Source organism: Oryza sativa, chromosome 3 (genome assembly GCF_034140825.1).
Source record: "Oryza sativa Japonica Group chromosome 3, ASM3414082v1".
Lineage (NCBI taxonomy): Eukaryota > Viridiplantae > Streptophyta > Magnoliopsida > Poales > Poaceae > Oryza > Oryza sativa.
In genome coordinates this window covers 9826924-9847226 of record NC_089037.1, presented here as the reverse complement: position 1 = coordinate 9847226, position 20303 = coordinate 9826924, and the positions used below count along the sequence as shown (strand labels likewise).

Genomic DNA, 20303 nt, shown 5'->3' with positions numbered 1-20303 from the left:
GGATTATTCTATGGGGAATGAATAAATTTTAATAAGAGCAGCTTTTTCTTATGAAATGCCTCATATAGTTGCATTGTTGTTATTTCAAATTCTGTGGCTTCAGATAACATCAAATTTGCAAGGTGAGATACACACTAGCTTGTGATATAACTCCAATATATACAAGCGTGGAGAGAAAACCAAATACCCAACAATATATACCTTGGTGCAAGGCACGATGGCCACGTACTGTTTTCAACTGGACATACAAGTAGTTGTGTTCGGACGAGACAATAAAGAGTACACACTTAATTAATTGGCCACTGAGCCAATTTAGCCAGATCAAGCTATATATCTAGCTGTAAATACTTAGGTAGAGTGGGTTCACATGACACATATATAACACCCAGGAAATTAATGGCCAATGCAGTGGCCAAGCTTCTACACTAGCCGGCGTATAGAACTCAGACAGCAATCCTCTGATCTGCGTACTGAGTTGGCACGATCTGCGCTGCCTTCACAGCAGCAACATTTCCTCGTACATGACCTGCATTGTCAATTTGCAACACATATTTTACGATCAAAACAATCAACCAGCAATTAGTTAATTTGTTACTAGACTAAACAGGAAAAATAATAGTAAACAGGAGAGAGAACTTGCCAGCTGGTGGTGATGCTTCTTCTTCCTTGGCAGAACGAATCCAGTAATTATTCAAGGCGTCTGTCATCAAACAAACTAATAAATTGACCAGGAAGATCATCACTATGACGAAGGCAGTCGCACTCACGATGTCTGCTGCGGTCAAATTGCCTGCAGCCATTGATAAACAAAATCGACAGGTTCTTGTCGTATAGGAGTATTATTGTAACTTCTTTTTCTTTTTTTTCCCATTGTTTCTCCTAATTTTGTATAAACTGTGAAGATTCAAATTTAAATGTATCTATGAACACAAACCTAAACTTGGAACAAATGACGAACAACGAGTTAGAAGAACGGGAAATCATTCTTTGCATGTCACTTAAATGGTTAAGAAAAAATTTAAAAAAAATAGAGAATGTGTATTAACATGTGATATAACACTCCACAAACATGCAAGTTCAAATTCAACTTCTACATCTCGTATGAAAAAACAAATTGAACCGCAGTTAGTTAACGTATATTTAGAGTCAATTTTGTTTTTTTCGTTACGAGATGTAGAAGTTGAATTTTTTACTTGCATGTTTATGGAGTGATATATCACATGTTAATACATCTTCTTATTTTTTTTTAATTTTTTCATAACCATTTAAGTAACATGTAAACAATGAGGGGATATCTCCTCGAGGATCAAAATCCACTTCCAAGAAGAACGGGTACCTCCAGTAGTTCTCACGCTCACGGTAGGGGCAGGGATAGATTGAGGTTCTGCCACGGACGGCGTCATCGGAACGGACACATCCAGCCGCAGATGGCAGTTGTAGCCGATCACCGTGGCCACGCCACCACTCTGCATGTTCCAGCAGCACTTGCCCAGCTCCCGCGCCGACTCCTGCACGCACCGGGCGCAGCTCGCCGCCGGCCGGTCTGGCATGCACTGCGCCAGCGAGTGCACCTGCACCGTCCTCGAGCTGCCGGCGACCACGCGAGGAACGTCCACCGTGGCGGTGGCCAGCATGCGCGAGGCATTGGCGGCGGCGCGCGGCGCCAGGCGCTCGGCCAGGGCGGCGAGCGTGGCGGTGAAGCGGGCGGAGCTCTCGTCGTCCTCCACGAGGGCCCCGACCGCGATCTTGTAGTGGAAGGCCGCCTCGTCGGGCGACAAGGCGCTGGTGTCGGCGAACGACGCGAAGCAGCCGTCGGTCCAGACGGCGGCGCGGCGTTTGGCGGGGCAGCCGTCGGCGAGCTCCTTGGCGGCGACGGACAGGCAGCGGAGGCAGTACTGCGGGGACAGCGCGGGGGGCGGGTCGCCGAAGCAGATGCCGCGGGCGAACGCGCGGTCGCGGCCGGCGCCGCCGGACCGGTCGGTCGACGCGAAGCCCGTCGGCGCGGCGGCGGACGGGAGCCCGCCGAGGAGCGCCCGGACGTTGGCGCGGTACGCGCTGTCGTTCGCGCGGGACCACGTCGGCGCCGGCGTGCACTTGGTCTCGGTGAAGACGATGGGGAAGCCACCGTCCCCGGAGGCCCCGTGCCTCCCGACGACGGCGGCTATGAGGACGAGAGGGAGGAGACGGTTGAGTGCTGCTGCGGCCGCCATCGCCGAGATGACACAAGTGGAGTGGAGCACTGAGCGAATACACGGCAAGCTAACTGATTTGCGCAGTATTTGTAGGGCTGAGTCGAGCAGCTGATCGATCGAGTGACACATATTATCATCGTCTACTGCTTTACGACCGGTCTCGCACAGTCATCAAACTACCATTGCCCGAATTGGAATGGCGAGGTTCGTCCACCGATTCTATACGCATTGCAGATATTAGAACTTTGGGATATACATAGCAGTTGATTGGGGACCGGTAGCTGCACCGGACTATTTCTACTTCCCGGTCACTTGCCGGGAAGTTTCCGCGTAGCTGCTCGTGTTTCCTCTTCCTCGCTACCCAGGCACCTCGCCATTTTTCGGAAAATGCTTCTCATCGAACGCTCAAACCAACAAGAAAAATCGGACGGGGAGTCTCATATGCACCTATCCAGCCTGTATCTCTATCTCCAAACATGCACCTTTAACGATATTCAAAACGAATTTTCTCTAAAATTACTTATCCAATCTACAATCTGATCACACCGTTGTATTCGTTGTAATTAAATCTTTACAATAAGATGTCGCATTATTATATTCTGATAAAAAATAATCATATGTTTTAATTCATTAACATTTTTTGTTTCATATGTGATAGAGATATGTTTCAATATGTGTCTTCAGCGTGTTTCACATAATTCACAATACTAACTATTACTAGTCTCTCTCCTCTCTCTCCACCTCATGCATGCATGCATTTTAGCTAGTTTTAAAACAATTTTTCTTTCAAACTAATTATCCAAACTACGATCTGATCACACCGTTGTATTCTTTGTAATTAAATCTTTACACAACAAGATATCGCATGATTATGTTTTGATGAAAGAAAAATATATGTTTCAATCCATTAACACTAGTTATTTCATATGTGATAGCGATATGTTTCAACGTGTATTTTCATCATGTTTCATAAACTTTTTAAATGTTTCAGTTGCTAATTTTTGTTTTACCATATATAATTTAATGTTTCACTCATTAGTTAACTAGAACGTTCGACGGAACGATTTTTTTTTGTCATGCTACATACGTAGGTGGTGTGATTGACGTACAAACATCAGGCGTCCGATATTCGACGTCCGATGCAGAGTCGTCTCCCCATTATTCTCTCCATGGCACAAGAATGGGATCTGATGCATCCACATGCACCTTACTTATCAACTGCCCACCCACTCACGACGTCGTGCCTCCTCTGTTTCGGCTTAAAGCTGTGAGAAGATCGTACGTCACGCCGTGGCCGTGGGCCTTTCGCTAGCGGAGGCGCGGACTAGTACGCGGGCATGGAGAGAGGGAGCCTGCCGCGGCGACGAGACAACGCCGACGCGGAGTGGCTGTTCTGCACGCGGTTGAGAATCCCGGGCCCCGGCCCCCGGCACGAGGGTATGTACCGGTGCCTTCCCAGGCTCCCCGCGATGCGTTCACTGCCTCTGCTAGACTGCTACTGATCTGGAGAGGAAAAGTAACAGCATGCAGTTAGTAATCGCAAAAAAAAAAAGGAGAGAAAGAAAGAAGGAAAAACAGCATGTGGTAGCCCAGTGGGTGTCTCATCAAGTAGCTAGTGGTGAAAAATTGGAGCTAAAATTTTGGAAAAAAAAAGGAGCTAAATTAAGCTTGGTGTTTTATGTTGGTTGATCTCATGGTACTGATGGGTACATCATCACACCTATATCCACATGTCACTAACGAAGATGTGCGTGTCTCCAGGACTTGTACGCATCTCATGCGTCACGATTGTAAACACCTTGTTCTACATAATATAGTGACTCACCGACCCACGGGAGGAACATGACAAGTGTGATGAGGACCAAGGTAGTAGGATAGGGGCAACAGGAGGCAAGGATGGGGTGTCGCCGGCACCAACACCGGAAGCTCGTGGTAAATCTTTTTCACCAACACAGGGTCTAACACTTCATGGATGAACAAATTCTGTAGCCCGCTCGTTAGCTAGATGTGTGTGTGTTTACGGTGGGTTTAGGGGGAAGGGGACAAGGGGTGCTACCTAGCAGCGAGTAGATTGGGTGGAAGGGCGACGACCGGCACCAATGTTTGGAGTAGGGAAGGTATGGATAAAACAACAATGGTGGCAATGCCGGGATGGGGGAAAACAGGCGTTGATCACCAGGCGGGCATGGGGATAATAGGGGAGGGGAGGGTTTGGACTTGGTTAAGACAAGGTTATTTTGTGGAACCATCCTTTGTTTTTTTATGTTTACAAAGCTATCCGTAAAAACAAATTTTGTCTTCTTGTATTGTATTTCACCTAAGAACCAAAGATTGTTTCGAAAAATAACAACAATGTGTCAGGTGGTGGGAGGGTCTATTTAAAATTCTGTAGGTGTAGGTTTCTGTAAAATAGCTTGTCAGTGTGGGCGCGTGGCTGCACGGAAGACCGTGAGCAGTGTACAAAACGCTGTGGGAGCTGGAAGCCCATGGAATTTTAAAGGCTGATGATGTACATAACATACTTTAACTTGGCAAAATATTTACATGTGTCTTCAAGGTCTGGAGGTTAACAGAAATGATATAGGATACTAGTGATCTAGGAACAGCAAGCTTTCAAGACATCATCCATGTCAGGGTCATCTCCTGCTTCTTTGTCCTGTTAAAAGGTTCAAACATAAAGCCACAGTCAGTGGTTTGTAACCATCATATTGTAGGCTGTAAAAATGAGGATTCAAGAACACTAGGATTCTAAAATCACTAATAGGAAAACTAGGCCGGCTTGCTAATTAACCTTGTGGATATACAAAATATTGTCGATGCCTGGTCCTGCAACAAGTAGGCCCCCTTGATACCTAAAAAAAGATAAAAACTCTATTACTCGATCTGAATTCTGGCCACAACAGGTCAATACTCTAAAGAGAAACAGAAGAAATACCCAAGCAACTTACCATCCACCTTTCGTTCTGGTGGTCTTCTCGAACGACAGTTCCCAATCCTGCCTGTATCCTTCCATGTACAACTGTATAATCTTCAAACCGGCCTGTGGATACAGCTATTTATGTATTTGTCGAGGAGCAGAAACTACACAAGATGGGAAATTTATCCAGTAGGAGTTACCGATGGAGTAAACGTTGAGAACAGCCCAAATGCAAATTCAAGGGCATTATATGATGAGTGACTTGGATCAGCGTATACTTCTGCATTGCATAGTCACACATGGTTATACAAGCTATAATAGTTGCAGTGTTGCAACAAAATGTCAATCAGAATCCACATTTAACAGATTCAAATAACTTCAAGGAAACTTCAAGGAAACTGAGGGATGTAGACAATTTACATTTTCTAGAAAGGTGGGAAAATGCGATCTGAACAACCACTAGGAAACAAAATGTTACATCGACTGACCTTACCTTATAGCAACTGGCATTTGGCAACATACAAATTTTGAGTTACAGATAATCCAACCGTAACTAAACATGCCAATATCTCAGGAACTATGTAATGCGATTTCATTTGCAATTGCATGCAACATGGATGACTCTGAACTTTAAAAATCAAATTGCACAAAATAAGTGTATACACTTCTAGGCCTAATTGAACAACTTTTAGGATACCAGAGAATGAATATACACTAAAATCAATAGTATCATAAATATGAGGTACTCACAGTCAATGTTTTTCTTAACATTTTATTTCATGTGTATACTTGCATGTTATCCATTGATATAGACAGAAGTCACAAGGACTGGAGTAGAATAAATTCAATCAATAATATCACAAATATGAGGTACTCACAATTTATTCAATATTTTTCTTAACATTTTATTTCATGTGTATACTTGCTTGTTATTCATTGTTGTAGACATAGATGTCATAGGGACTGAAGTAGAGATGATTCAAGAAGATTACCTCCTTTGAATTTGGTTTGGTCATAAAATGCCTTTGCCTGGATTAAGAAATAAGCAAATTTCATTAACCACTGACATGCTTGAATGGAATCCATTAAATAACTAACTAAACATAAATAATCACAATTTTAAGTATGTTTATTATTTAGAGGTTGTACCACACCTCATGGAACACCTAAGCTTGCTTTGCACAGGAGTAATTCAACTTGAAAGTAACTACAGGATCACCCTATATTAGAATGACAACCAAACTAATATAAAAGAAACAGGCCAACAAAGACAACTGCATACCAAACTTGCTCATAAATCAAACAGCACATCATCTATTATTCACAACTACATTTTCCCTATGAAATAGGTCACAAACAATACATACATGGAGGTTAAATAGCACAATCATACTTACTTCAGGCGTAGAGGAAAGCACATGTTTTCCTTATATTTTGTAAAATCACCAACTTTTTCTATCAAACCGCAGAAAGAAACGATGATATGCTTTCGCCATAGAGGCGTAGAGCAATACCTGTTCAACAGTACCTGGTCCGATTAAAACAAGAGCAACCCCTGCAGCCTCCATTGCATCCTGAATGTAAGTGGTGAAACTAAAGATTAGATGGACGAAAAAGAGTTCAACATAATATTATGAAAAGCTCGAAAGCTACAGAAACTAATGAATTTGCAACTGATTTCATATGATTTCACATTAATTAGATTAGAAAAGCTTTATGCATTGTCAAACTACCACTAGACAAGGTACAGTTGCATGGATTCCATGAAGAGACTGAAACATCAACTTAGCAGGTATAATTCATAGCATCTGAAATGAAAACATTTTATGTTTTTGTAAATGGAACCTGGTAGATTGAGTAACCCTTTTTTTTAGAAGAATGCATCACTTTGAGCATTTGATGTATTTCCTTTGTTCCTCGAAATTTGCAGGGAGGAATCGGCCACTAAACTAACCTGCTTAGCCGCGAGAAGATCGGCCCTCTTACGGCACAGCACGCATCTGCAAACAACTAGCATCAATCGTCTCAAACTCACTCAATCGTCCAAAGCAGGACAAATAATTGGGAAAAAACGGCAGAGTGGCAATCGCACCCAAAATGGCGGGCGAACGCAACGATGGCCTTCCTGTCCTTCCACAGATCAACAACGGGCACCGCCTTTCCGCTCAGATCGAACACCTCCACCCCCTGCAGGGATTTCGCGAGCCCTTCCACCGGCGCCGCAGCTGCCTCCCCGGCCCTCCCTGCAAATATCATCGCGCATATCAGCGGTTCAGCACCATGCACGCGAGGGGAGGAAGGAGGAGCGGGGCCGGGAGGCTTACCGACGGCCTCGGGCTTGGCGGCGGCCACCGGCGCAACGGAGAAGCGGAGGCGGCGCGGGTAGAGGAGGGAGGCGCACGGGCCCCTCGCGCGGAGGAGGCTCGACGCCGCAGCCGGTCGCGGGCTGGTGGCGGCCGCGTGCGGTACGGGGAGCGGCGCGCGCGCGGCCATGGCGGTAAGCTTGGATGGAAGCTACGTGGGTCTTCGAGCGGCCTAGGTGTGGTTCTGCGGCTGTGGCCGCGCCGAGAACTCGAGCCTCGCAAAAGGTTTGGAGGCAAAAGCGCGCGGCTGTGCGGGTGCGGGTTCCCCCCGCGCGAGGGGCGTGGCCCACATGTCAGTGAGGGTGGAAGCGATAGTCTAGAACTCGCCCCGCACGCGCACTCGTGGACACCTCGTCGCCGCTGGGAAGCGGAGGCGGCGGCGGAGTTGGCTTGGACTTGGGCCTCGCGTTCGCCGGAGGCGAAGGGGAGAGAGCAGTGGAGTAGAGAGGAGAGGAGGCGGCGGAATGAAGGGCTTCCGCGCGGCGCTGGCCCGCGCGTCGGCGAGGTCGCGGGCGGAGCTGCAGGTAGCGCGGCGGCGGCGCCACCCGTCGGATCCCGCCCGCCGCCTGTCCCACTCCGGGACGGCGCCGGCGAGGCCGTCGTTCGGCATCGCCTTCGACATCGACGGTGTCATCCTGCGTGGCCGCAGCCCTATCGGAGGCTCGCCGCAGGCTATCCGCCGGCTCTACTCCGAAGATGGTAAATCTCACTCTTCCCAAACTATACTGCATTTTATGAAGCAGCTTGTAGGCATCAGAACTCAGGATTGAGCGTTTCGTTGTACTTGTATTGCTGAGTTTTAGGACATGATTACAGAATTCGTGTCTTTGGGGAATATTGTCGAGCAAGTCGAAGGCACTAAGCATCAGCCTTGTTTTGTGCATTGCTCTCACAGATTATGTCATATCTGATGCTTAGAGCTGTAGACCATGCAAGTTTTTACTATACAAGGCATTATTTTTCCTTTTTCTTAAGAGCGTTCAATCGTGGGTCATTTTTATTTATTATATAAGAGTTGTTCCGCTGATGCAACCAATGTGTCGTATTTGAATCAAATGACCCATAATGGATATTCGTGCTGTAAAAAACGTTACTCAGTTGGGTCTATAGCATCTGGTGTTTAAAGCTTACATATCACCATTCATTCCTCTTTTTCAGGTACCCTGAAGATTCCGTTTCTGTTTTTAACAAATGGTAAGTAATTTATTACTTCCTCCGTTTCACAATGTAAATCATTCTAGCATTTCCCACATTCATATTGATATTAATGAATCTAGACATATATATATATATGTCTAGATTCATTAATATCAATATGATATGTCTAGATTCATTAATATCAATATGAATGTGGGAAATGCTAGAATGACTTACATTGTGAAACGGAGGGAGTATGTCTGATGAACATCATGTTTTTTCTGTGATGATCTTATATTAATTTCGACATAGTGATAGGTTGAACCCATTATTTTAGACCAATAGTCAGGTACTCAGGCAGTAGGCTTGTTTCCCTATTGTGCTCAGGATCTTTTCTTAAATAATGTATGTGCCTTATTTTCTTAGGGCACCCACAATGGTTATCTATAAGCTATCTACAAGAGATCCATGTCAGCATATTTTCCTACTTGGAAGATATTAAATGAAGAGAGAGAGCAAAGCTATCTACTAGCTTAGAGATAGTCTATAGAGAAAAACGAGGCAATGCATGAGAGAGCTATAGATACCTATGTAGACATACTATTGAGGTGGTTTACTATTAATCTAGTCTATTGCTGAGATGTACATGTTTTATAGAGAGCACCCTACTTTACCATTGCGGGTGCTCTTACTGTAATGGAAGCAAAATTAGTTGTGTTCAGTATGTTGCACTGATCAACATATATTATTGTTTTATACTATGTGGTTACCTTGGCTTGCATGAAGACCTTGTTAGCAATTGGACTGCAGTGCCAGAGCGAATGATTTAATGGTTTAAAATGTTAAATGCTTGGAAATATCTGAAATCTATTTGAACTGCTAGTTTTCCACATCAGTTACATGGTCACTACAACTAAGGGTTTGTACAGCATGGCAATCTGATGCTCCCACTTTTCAGGTGGTGGTGTTCCGGAGCACAAAAGAGCACAAGAGCTAAGTGAGCTTTTAGGAGTTAATATCTCTCCAGCACAGGTAATTCTATAATCCTTTTGACTCATTATTTGGCACAATCAAGCATGGCAGCGGACCTTCAACTGATAACTAATATAAAAATTATAAAATCATGCAATTCCATTTTTTAATATGATAGAGATAAGTCCACACAGCCTGTAAATGTGTTAATTTTCTATCTGTGCAAACTGAAAATTTGTGATGGTGCAGGTTGTGCATGGTTCTTCTCCTTATAAAGAGCTGGTGAACCGGTATATTACCATTAAAGTATATATTAGCCTTAAAAGTTCTATCTGTAGACTGTCTCTGTAACTCTGTTTTTGAAATGAACATGCCAGAACCTGAATGGAACCACACCTTTTCATGTTACTGCAGCTTTGAAAATGACCTTATTATCGCTGTTGGAAAAGGAGAGCCTGCAGCAGTGATGGTTGACTATGGATTTAGGTAATCTTTGATGTTTCTGTTATGGCTGCAGGTCAAATATATTGTGTATATTTTAAAAGACTCGTTCTCTTTTACTTGCAGAAAAGTTCTATCTATAGATGAGTATTCATCATATTTTGGAGACATTGACCCCTTAGCTCCTTTCAAGAAATGGATAGTGCAACAACCAGACAATATAAACTTGATGTCAGAAAAAGTGCACCCATCATATGATGTTTTTGAAGAGAGAGTTAAAGGAGTTTTTGTTGTAAGTGACCCTGTCGATTGGGGAAGAGACCTACAGGTAACCCTCTCCATGTTCCGTTGTTTCAAAAGAAATCTTCTTGTGCCACTATTTTTAACTTTGTATAAAATAGTAAATGCATGAGTTATAAACACCCTCTTTTATAAACATTCTGTGAGCAAGCATATCATGCATATGGTTTTCCTTTAGTTGAAGTGTCTGGCATACATGAGTTCAGTAAGTCAAGATTTTTTTTTATCTTAATCTGAAAGGTACTTTGTGACATCTTATCAACTGGTGGACTTCCTGGAAGTGGAAGAGGAGATCAACCACCTTTGTATTTTGCATCTGATGATCTTGAATATCAGGTAATATAATGCACCAAGAATGAATCGATTATATGAACTTGTTGCAGACAGACAAGTTCTCTTATTTTGACATACTCCCTCCGTCCCAAAAAAACTTAACCTCGTACTACAACATGACACATTCTAGTACAACGAATCTGGACATACTAGGATGTGTCACGTCCTAGTACTAGGTAACCTTTTTTTGGGATGGAGGGAGTACAGTTTTAGTGCATACATGTATAAGATAACCATTAGTAGAATAGTAACTTATGGCCACCTATGGCAGGCAGCATTTCCTTCTGAACGTCTTGGAATGGGTGCTTTCAGGATAGCACTGGAAAGCATCTTCAATCAGTAAGTTTTTATACATTGGACTTGTAGGCATATATATGTTGAATATTTATTCATGTTCTGCCAACTTAAATTTCCAGAGTTAATGATCATCGGCTGAAGTACATATCATATGGGAAGCCTAACCCATTTGTGTTCAAGAATGCGGCAAACATACTTGAAAAACTTGCTATTTGCATGCATCCAAGTTCACTGCCAACAAAAGAAGTAGAAGAACATCGGTTCTCTACTATCTACATGGTTGGGGATAATCCTAAAGTTGATATAAATGGAGCTTTGAAGGTTAGCCTATGATAGAACCGATTGTTTTTCTTTCTAAGAAAATCGCTGCATACAACAGTTGATGGGTGATGCAATTGTGTAGTTTTGGGCATGGCCTTCAATGATTTTTTCTAATACGTGTATATATTTATGAAATTGAATGATTAGCATGAATCCGACAAATTAATATATCATGTAATATACCTTGTTAAATAACTGCCATCCACTTTGGTCCTTTGCTTTTGTGTAGTTCTAAGTTCTAACAACTTAAACAATCGTAAGCGATGAAACTGTAGCTTCTTTCCTCCTGGAAAAGTTTCTGACATTGAGTGACATTTTGCAGGCTGGACCCCCTTGGTCACCTGTTCTTACAAGGACTGGCGTATTTAGGGGAAAGGATAATGATCCACAGTATCCTGCTGATTTGGTATGTTATGTCTTATTAGTGATTTACCGTATAAATGTTAACTGTCAAGCCATCTGATACATGACAACACGTCTGTCAAGAACATGGATGTATAAAGTGATTATAGTATCAGATTAGATCTGAAAAACCATAGGAATTTGCTCATCTTACTCTGGAACTCAATTCTTTTGCAGTTTTACCTTACTTTTACCTACTTTGGCACAATCTATAGGAGATTAGGAGTGGTTACTTTAGTTCTCAAGGGGGTTGGGTATCGTATATCTTTTTTGTTCGAGTGATGCACTGATGCTTGATTATTATCTTGCTAGCCCTATCAAATCACAATTTTTTTCTTCATTAAACATGATGTTCGTACCAATCCATACATTGTTCTCATGCTTGCAAAGAAATAATTGTTTTGTTAATCTAATACATGCGCTTTTGTGGGTGTTTTGTGGGTCTTGAACTGTAGTCCCGGCACATCCTTGTTACCGATTGGCTGTCATCTACCAAAAGCTTCTTCTGCTGTCTGCCGATGCAGTTTTAAACTGCTTGCAGTTTTATTAATCAGAAACATTGACAATCCATTGTTGTGGCCTCATGCCATTATGTTTATTAGTCTGCATGCTGTTTTATTTACACTTGCTATGTCATGCAGGTTGTTGATACTGTTGAGGATGCCATTAACTGTATTTTGGAAAAGGAATGTATACAGTGACAGAGTGACACTTGTTCTGAGTATCCATGCTCCCTTCATTGTTATTTGGCATGCATTTTGTGCCACACCATTGTTTTGTCTAGCAATTCTGGAGCAATTGTTAGCCGGAGTTCCATCTCTGATTCATTCCACTTGTTTAAGTTGGGACATCAGAAAATATGCTGATGCGCTATAGTATTTTTTTTTTCCTGGCTGAGAGATAGGCCGGACATTATATATGTAGAATCGTCAGGGTTTCAGGGCAGCAGAGCTGCAGCAGAGCTAAAAGTGAATTTCACCCTGTACCAGACGTTCTTGTTTCCCTGCATCTTATTTCTTGGATTTCAGTACTACCAATGACATTATTATATGAACTATACACTTCCATTATCAAAACCATCATTTCATGTTAGGGATGGCTTGAAGTGCACACGAGTTATGGAGAGAATGGTAAGCATCGGATGTTTGGTTTTCTGTGAAATTGCGTTGAGCATGCTGAGTCCGGAACAACTCCGTGTTTACAGCATCAGAGCAGCTGCTGTTGCTTGATCGTCGCAGTTTATATCCTTTCCACCTGACATCCTTGCAATGTTTATATCCATTTTGATCGTCGTACAAGAGATTCGCATGGTTTTCTTACCTGTAAAAAAAAGTTTGAATTATATATATATATATATATATATATATATATATATATATATATATATATATATATATATATATATATATATATATATATATATATATATATATAGTGATGCATCTACAAATCGGGCGCTCGATTTTTTACAAAAATCAGGCATTGTTTCACTAAATAGATCGAAAATGTTTCAATATTTTTAAAAAAGCTGAAACACAACCAAATCACATCGTGAAATATTTTGTTACAACATATGAAACAACAGTTTCCAAAAAAAAATCAGGCATTGTTTCATCCTATATAAAAACAATATTTCAGCAAATAGCAAAGGATGTTTCAAATCATTGCAACATTTGATCATACATAGTGAAACATCACGAGTACACTTGCTAAAACATTGTTGGTGGAAAAAAAAATGAAACGGATTCCTTTAATAAAGTATTTCCTTAATGTGCGGGTGATTTGTTATAACGACGCGTGTGGTGGGGCACGTGGGGGGGGGGACAACGCATAAGGGGTGGGAGCGTGCGGGAGGCGGCGAGCGCCCGATTTTTCTACCGCTGATCGGGCGCCTAATCGCTGTCATTTTCTTATATAGTGATATCTATTGTGTTGAATAATTCAGTACACTGATGTATGTTATGTTTTATTGTACATATCAAGAGTTTTTGAACTCAAGAAAACAATAGTGATGTATGCTGTGTTGAACAAGGCAGTGAAGATTGGAGTTGTTGGTACACGACTTCACTCACTATGGTTTAAATTGACGTCTATGAATACCACACATACGCGTTTGCTCTATGCCTCTATTTTTTTTTATTTGGAACTCTTAATCTTATTTTCAACCGCTCATGGATCAAGATCGAACGGCTATAAATCCTCAAGCAAAGGTCAATCTCCACGGAAGCTTCTTTCTGTGCAGCTGACCGAGCTGAGTTCACCATCTTCTCAGGCACTGACGATACGGTCCCACATAATCCAGTGAGCCCCCCGCCTCATCTTCCCCACAGATAAGCTCTCCCACTCCACTCTTTCTCCCAACCCGCCATAGCTCCCGGCCTCCGAAGATGGAGACCTCCTCCTTCCTCCGCACCACCCTCCCCACCGCGAAGCCCCTCCCGGCGTTCCAGACCCTCGCACCCCGCCCCCGCCCCCGCCCGCTCCGCCGCTCCACCATCAGCGCGGCCATCACCCGAGGCCGCAAGGAGGACACGGTGGCCGCCGTCCGCGAGCAGCTGGAGGGCTGCTACCTCCTCGCCGGGATCCGCTACGAGGGCCTCACGGTGAAGCAGCTGCAGGGCATCCGCGACACCCTCCCGGAGACCTGCCGGCTGCTGGTGGCGAAGAACACGCTGGTGGGGAAGGCCATCGAGGGCACGCCGTGGGAGGCGCTCAAGCCGTGCATGAAGGGGATGAACGCGTGGCTGTTCGTCCACACCGAGGAGGTCCCCGCCGCGCTCAAGCCCTACCGCGCCTTCCAGAAGGAGGAGCGCCTCGAGGAGACCAACGACTTCGTCGGCGCGGTGTTCGAGGGCAAGTTCTACGCCCCCGGGGACTTCAAGGCGCTCGAGACAATGCCCAGCCGCGCCGAGGTGTACGCCAAGCTGCTCGGCTCGCTGCAGGGGCCCGCGACCTCCGTCGTCACCACGCTGCAGGCGCCGGCCAGGGACGTCGTCTCCGTGCTCTCGGCGTACGTGCGCAAGCTCGAGCAGGAGGTCGGCGCCGCCTGATGGCTGTTGAGAGATGGTTTTGTGGCTTCGTTTCTCTCATCTCACTCATTTCTTGTAGAATTCCTGTACTTTTACTGCCTCACGTTTGAATTGAATCACAAAAGTTTTACCTCTTACAACGCATGCCTACTGGTCTGATTTCATAAGATTACCGAGTTCTGATGTTATTAGGATTACGTTGCGTACTTAGAGGGAATGCTTGTTCCACAACTAGTGTTTTGATAATTTAATTTTACCTGTAGAGACTACAGAGATCAAAGTTTAGTAGGTTGAGGGGCAATGGCAATGCACAATTAGAATGGTCAATAACTACTAGTGCTTGTGTAGTTGTACCATCAATCAGTGTATCCAGGTTTACAACAAAGTTGTTCAAAGCAGTATGATGAGATGTTTTAAAATCATGAACTTAACTGTGCTCTTTTTGTTAAGAGCAAACCTCCTTGAAGTGAACAAAATTAAATGATTAATTCATCTTTTAGTAACAGAATAACACTAATTAGAGTTGGAAATTCTTCTGAATTAGCTTCTGAAACTTACTGTTGGTCACCAGCTCACCACATACCTAATTTGTATCATTTCTGTCTGAACGCGCAGTGGATCAAGAATAGAATTGGCAAAATTGATGATCACATGGTCACTTATTTGTTTGATACTGATTTCTTCTGACAGTCATGGTATTGTCCTAGGTTATTGTACTTGAGTGATAGTTGTAGTTTTGCAGGAGTGACTACCAGGCATGTCAATATGCCAATATCATTCGCCCAATGGATAAGGATGTGAGAGGCTCTTGAGAATATAGAGGAAAGCTTGTTAGGACCAAGTTGCAGTCTTACGGATGTGAAATTGCTTTGGTATGGGAAACCATTTCTTTGGTCCATTCCTGAAGATCGTGTTGTTTGGTTATAAAAGATACATAAAAGATACATATGTCTCTAGCAACATATTGTGATTTGGCTGCTTAGGATCTATTGCAAGCTAAAGTGGAATACGTGCACTGCCACCAAGCGGTTGTGAAATAAAGTATCATCTGGATAAGTGCTTTCCTCAATCTCTGAATTCTTCAATGGAACTCAGCAACATGATCTTGTTTGTCTTTAAGCTTTTACATTAATTTGAAATTTGTTTGCAATGGCATGCTTAGACACAATTTGAAATCATAGTTATTCCATGATGTATAATAACAAACCTTCTTGTACAGTAAATTTAGTCCTGATTGATGTGTAAAAGTAAATACACTGCTACAGCCTCATTATATAACTGGAGGGGATTTCCATGGTGCAAATGTGCATTTGCTTGAGGTCTAAAAAAATGGTGCAATTCTTTTGACATCTAACTAACATCAGAGTTGTATTCAACACATCATTGCATCTCAGTGACACTGATGAATATTTTCTTTACTTTGTGGGTCCAAACATATTAATGCCTTGCATGCACTACTTTATTCCTGCAGTGCTGTATCTCCAAACAGATAAACCTAAACAAGTTTTCCCTTCATGAGCGAACTGTTGCTGTGTTGGTCCTTTTGAATTTGGTGATGCATTTTACGTTCCTTAATTAGGTCTAAATTTACTTTATGTGAATATTACTATTATATGTAAGATAATGTAAGCCTGATTCTGTTCTTGTGTTGATAAAGCTGGGCACCACCATGTGAGCGCCTGATTGGCTTCGAAAGCTCACACCTGTTTTTTCACCTAACTTCGATGCGGGGTTTACCACTTGACTGATGAAGGAATGTTAGCAAGTTGCCAAACACTCTTGAAAAGGAGCAGATTCTTGCACAGCTGCTTTGTGTGATGGCACCGGCGACCTAGCATGAGCACATGACACTTCCTGGTCCAGGTTCTTCCTACTCGTTGGTGTTTCACGAACTCAATAGTCCTACTTTTTTTCCCTTTTCTTAAACGTGTTCGATATCTCTGCTCCTTCAATATGCCCGTTTGGCCGCTGGCAAGGTGAGCAGACGGCTTCGATCACAGCTGCTCGCTTGATCGGACGGTCCGTTTGTCTCGTTGGACAATCTCCAAGCGCGTACCAGTGTACCACCGGATTGAGACTCTGTAACTTACTTTTCTTTGACATGTGAACCCTCTATCCAGCGGGTCTATATGTCAGTGTCTCAAAAACAAAGGAAAGTAAGCCAAAGATCATCTTCCGTGTACCACTAATGTATCAGCAGTAACAACATAGGCGCCGCTCTCAGAAAAGGACCAAAGGGGATCGCTAATTAGCGCACGTACATTTTCAGTGTACATATTTTTCTCCTTCTTAGTAGCATTCTCATATAAAACTTTCAACTTCAACTCAAAATCATACGACTTTTAGCTCAAATTATATGGAACTTCCAAATGTAGATTTTTGTTTGCAAACTTTTTATATGAAAGTGTGCCTTAATAGCACACGTGCACTAATTAGTACTAATCCTAAATACACAGAAAGCTAAGGGTGCATCTTTTTTATTATGGTTTTACCGGATTAGTGGCACGCGAAACGAGAAATATAATTAGCATATGATTAATTGGTATTAATTATTAAAAACATAAAAATATTTTTTGGTTTTTCAAAAAAAAAATTTTATATAAAGTTTTCACGGTAAATACATTATTTAACCGTTTAAAAAGTGTGCTAACGAAAAATAAGAACTAAGAGCAGCTTCAGTGTAGGGAGAAATCGAACAATGAGACAGAAAAATCGAATAGAGGACACTGAGACAGTCGACTGGTGCATATCAGACGAAAAAATGGACTCCAAAGACCGAACCATACTGAAATAGATAGATACGGATGTCAGGCCAAGCATAGCTTCATCTGTCCAGAGAAGAAGCAGCCTAGATTTATTATTATTATTATTTCCTTGAGGCCAACGATCGGATGCAGCACTATAGCTCTAGATCAAATTCCACGTCAAAACGACCTTATAATCCTCTAAAATCGAGTTAGCAATTTAAAACGCGCCCTAAGTCCCCTTTAGGCAAAGGTGTGATACACAATTCGTCTTCCTCTCCAGCGCTCTCCCTCCCGCCGCAACGAGGAAACCACCGCCTCAGGATGGCCCCGCGGCCACGTGAAGCGCCGGGCCGGTGCGAATCAGCTAGGGCTACAGCTCATCATCTCGCCGAAGCGATCAACCAAATTATTACGCGCGATTGGAGACGTTGTTCAGCCGGGAGCAGGAGCAGCAGATCATCTGATTGATGCCTTCCATGCTGAACTTTTTGCCAGTGCTGTGGCTATCAAAACGGCAAAGGAGAAGGGTATGGCGCGAGTTGAACTGGAAACAGATTCCCTGATGCTGTGCAATGCACTCCAGAGCAACTCTTTCAACTTATCAGTGATGGGTGGAGTAATCCTTGAGATCAAGCATGTGATTGCTAGCTGTTTTCATTCTTTCTCTGTTAGTTACTGCCCACGAAACTGTAATAAGGTAGCGCATGAATTAGCTGCTTTGGGTTGTAACCTTTCAGGACGCTTCCTCCTGGACAGGCTGCCCGCCTGGGATGGAACGACTGGTGACCAGCGATTTAGCTGGATCAGTTATATAAAGTTTCGGTTTCCCTAAAAAAAAATTATTACGCGCGATCGAGCAAGCGAGCGCGCGCGACGCGACACGACGCCCTCGCTAATACGATTACACTAATACGCGTGGCACGGCGAGCGCGCACGGCGGCAAAAGGCTCGGACCGCGGCCACACAAGGAAAGCGCGCGGAGGGTGGGGGTGAAAGATGCAAAGGCGGTTCAGACGCGGGAGTCGCCCAAAAAAAAAGCAGGCCGTCTCGGCCACAGCCAGCCGTCCGGGGGGGATAAGCGAAAGCTGGAGCCCGTCGCCAGCAGCCTTGTGGTTTGATCCTGATACCATCTCGCTCTCCACAAAAGCACGAGTAGCATTCGATCGGTCACTCCGTTCCCTGCATCTGCATGTGCCCTACTTACATTTCATTTCATTCACCTGCTTTAATTTTGTCTCTCGATCGCTTGATTCAGTGGCTAATTATAGCTCCAAAAATTACCGGGTAATCCTAGTGCTCATAACGAATTAGTAATACTCTAATTACTCCAATTATCAAGATCGCAGATTTCAGCGTGTATCTTGGTTAATGGATGGGCAGTTCGTGTTGCTGGCTTGCTGCTACTTTACAAGGAACATGCGCACTAAGGGCGTGTTTGGTTGCTGCCCTGGCGAGTATTTGCCTGGCCTAGAGCTAGCTGGATTGGTTGCTTTCCTGAATGGTGTCCATGCTCAGGCAAGGGTGCCGGACTCAGGCCACCAAAAATGAACACCTGAGTCAGGCGTGGGTATGTGTCTGATCCTCCCCCATTGATTCTTCATTGATGTGACTGCTATTAACACTTGTCAATATCTTACTCAAGTAAACAAAATGTTTATATATAATATATTCACTCAGGCGTAGGTTTTCAACCAAACAACAAAACATCACACATGCCTGGTCAGGCACAATAAAACACAGCTTTTCTACCACACAGGCATAGATTTTTCTCAGGCAAGTCACTCAGGTCACCAACCAAACAAGCCCTCAGAGATTAGCAGCGGCCGCGGTTGAGAGAAAGGTGGTGATGCCAACAGCCCGACATACATGCACGGTGATAGTGGATTGGTGGGGTGACTAGAATATATATATGGTCACCCCACCATAATATATATCGGTGTGTGTGCGTGTGTCGTGGTGTGAGTGCAGTGTGTGTTAGTGTGCGTCCTGAGTTGTACCCTTCTAAAAAAAGAATATATATCTCGATTTCCATTGGTTCTTGCCTTCTTGGCTGATGTTCTTCTTCGATCTAATAACTCAAAAGGTCGGAGCAAAGTTTGCCGCAAGTTGGATAGCGCAACTCCCGGTCTCCTTTTCAGAAATACGCGCGCGTGCAGTATTTTGGCTGCACATAACACACAAATTTCTCGTTGGTATAACCACAAGCAGAGTGAGCTATACGCAGAGCACGCAGCTGTTCTCACTTCTCAAGTCGTCGATCGATCGCTACGGCATCGATATATTCATCTGCAAGAGAAGTTATGCAGAAATAAGATCCTTTCCCAAGAGAACAAACAGTACAAGGTTACACGGATCTGTGGATATACTGATGGCATATTGGCATATGCTAAGCGATTTTGCTAAAAATCTGGCGACAAATTTTTGGCACGAAATCACTCGGATTTACTTCCCTTGTGGATTAGTCTGTGCATGATTTAATTAGCGGCTGTGATGCGTTTCCTTCCCACGCACGCATGAGGCCAGCAACATCTAGCTTGGCACATAATTGATGAGTACATACATTGCACGTCGTTGCAGCTAGGTGAAGAGATTGAAGAAATAAAATATAAAGTTACAGTCCTATATAACTAAAATTACATTCGTAAATTCAGTTGATATGACATGTAAGTGCACTATAATTTTGGTAAAAATGTTGTGTAAGTAAATATGTACTTGTTATTTCCTTTAAAATATAAAATTACAATCCTATATAACTAAAATTATATTTGTAAGTTTAGTTGATATGACATGTAAGTGCACTGTAATTTCACTATAGTTACAGTGTAACTATACTATAGTGAAATTACACTGTA

General features: G+C 43.3%; 4 protein-coding genes across 6 annotated transcripts; 2 read left to right on the top strand and 2 right to left on the bottom strand.

Moving 5' to 3' along the window:
* Window positions 1-169: 169 nt before the first annotated feature.
* LOC4332469 (cysteine-rich receptor-like protein kinase 25) lies at window positions 170-2406 on the bottom strand. 2 transcript variants are annotated; one of them, NM_001402133.1, is made up of 3 exons: window positions 1337-2251; window positions 641-700; window positions 170-526 (listed from the first exon to the last, which is right to left on the bottom strand). In NM_001402133.1, exons 1-3 carry the CDS (start codon window positions 2208-2210, stop codon window positions 444-446), a joined length of 1017 nt encoding a protein of 338 aa, NP_001389062.1. In that variant the 5' UTR covers window positions 2211-2251; the 3' UTR covers window positions 170-443. The 2 variants fall into 2 exon arrangements, with proteins under 2 accessions (NP_001389062.1, XP_015630026.1); XM_015774540.3 differs by having other exon boundaries at window positions 175-526; window positions 641-790; window positions 1337-2406.
* A 2288-nt stretch (window positions 2407-4694) lies between these two features.
* On the bottom strand, window positions 4695-7678 carry LOC124489740 (Thioredoxin-like protein AAED1, chloroplastic). Its single transcript, NM_001402132.1, has 9 exons — window positions 7434-7678; window positions 7202-7352; window positions 7064-7109; window positions 6624-6683; window positions 6102-6138; window positions 5310-5389; window positions 5141-5232; window positions 4984-5044; window positions 4695-4848 (listed from the first exon to the last, which is right to left on the bottom strand). Exons 1-9 carry the CDS (start codon window positions 7600-7602, stop codon window positions 4789-4791), a joined length of 756 nt encoding a protein of 251 aa, NP_001389061.1. The 5' UTR covers window positions 7603-7678; the 3' UTR covers window positions 4695-4788.
* A 142-nt stretch (window positions 7679-7820) lies between these two features.
* On the top strand, window positions 7821-12767 carry LOC4332467 (mitochondrial hydrolase YKR070W). 2 transcript variants are annotated; one of them, XM_015772623.2, is made up of 11 exons: window positions 7821-8171; window positions 8631-8666; window positions 9568-9641; window positions 9831-9871; window positions 9996-10067; window positions 10149-10350; window positions 10563-10658; window positions 10927-10994; window positions 11072-11273; window positions 11596-11679; window positions 12317-12767. In XM_015772623.2, the coding sequence occupies exons 1-11, from the start codon at window positions 7937-7939 to the stop codon at window positions 12374-12376; spliced, it is 1170 nt and encodes a 389-aa protein (XP_015628109.1). In that variant the 5' UTR covers window positions 7821-7936; the 3' UTR covers window positions 12377-12767. The 2 variants fall into 2 exon arrangements, with proteins under 2 accessions (XP_015628109.1, XP_015628110.1); XM_015772624.3 differs by lacking the exon at window positions 11072-11273.
* Window positions 12768-14001: 1234 nt separating this feature from the next.
* On the top strand, window positions 14002-14848 carry LOC4332466 (large ribosomal subunit protein uL10c). Its single transcript, XM_015773012.3, has one exon. It carries the CDS (start codon window positions 14063-14065, stop codon window positions 14723-14725), a length of 663 nt encoding a protein of 220 aa, XP_015628498.1. The 5' UTR covers window positions 14002-14062; the 3' UTR covers window positions 14726-14848.
* The last annotated feature ends 5455 nt before the right edge of the window (window positions 14849-20303 follow it).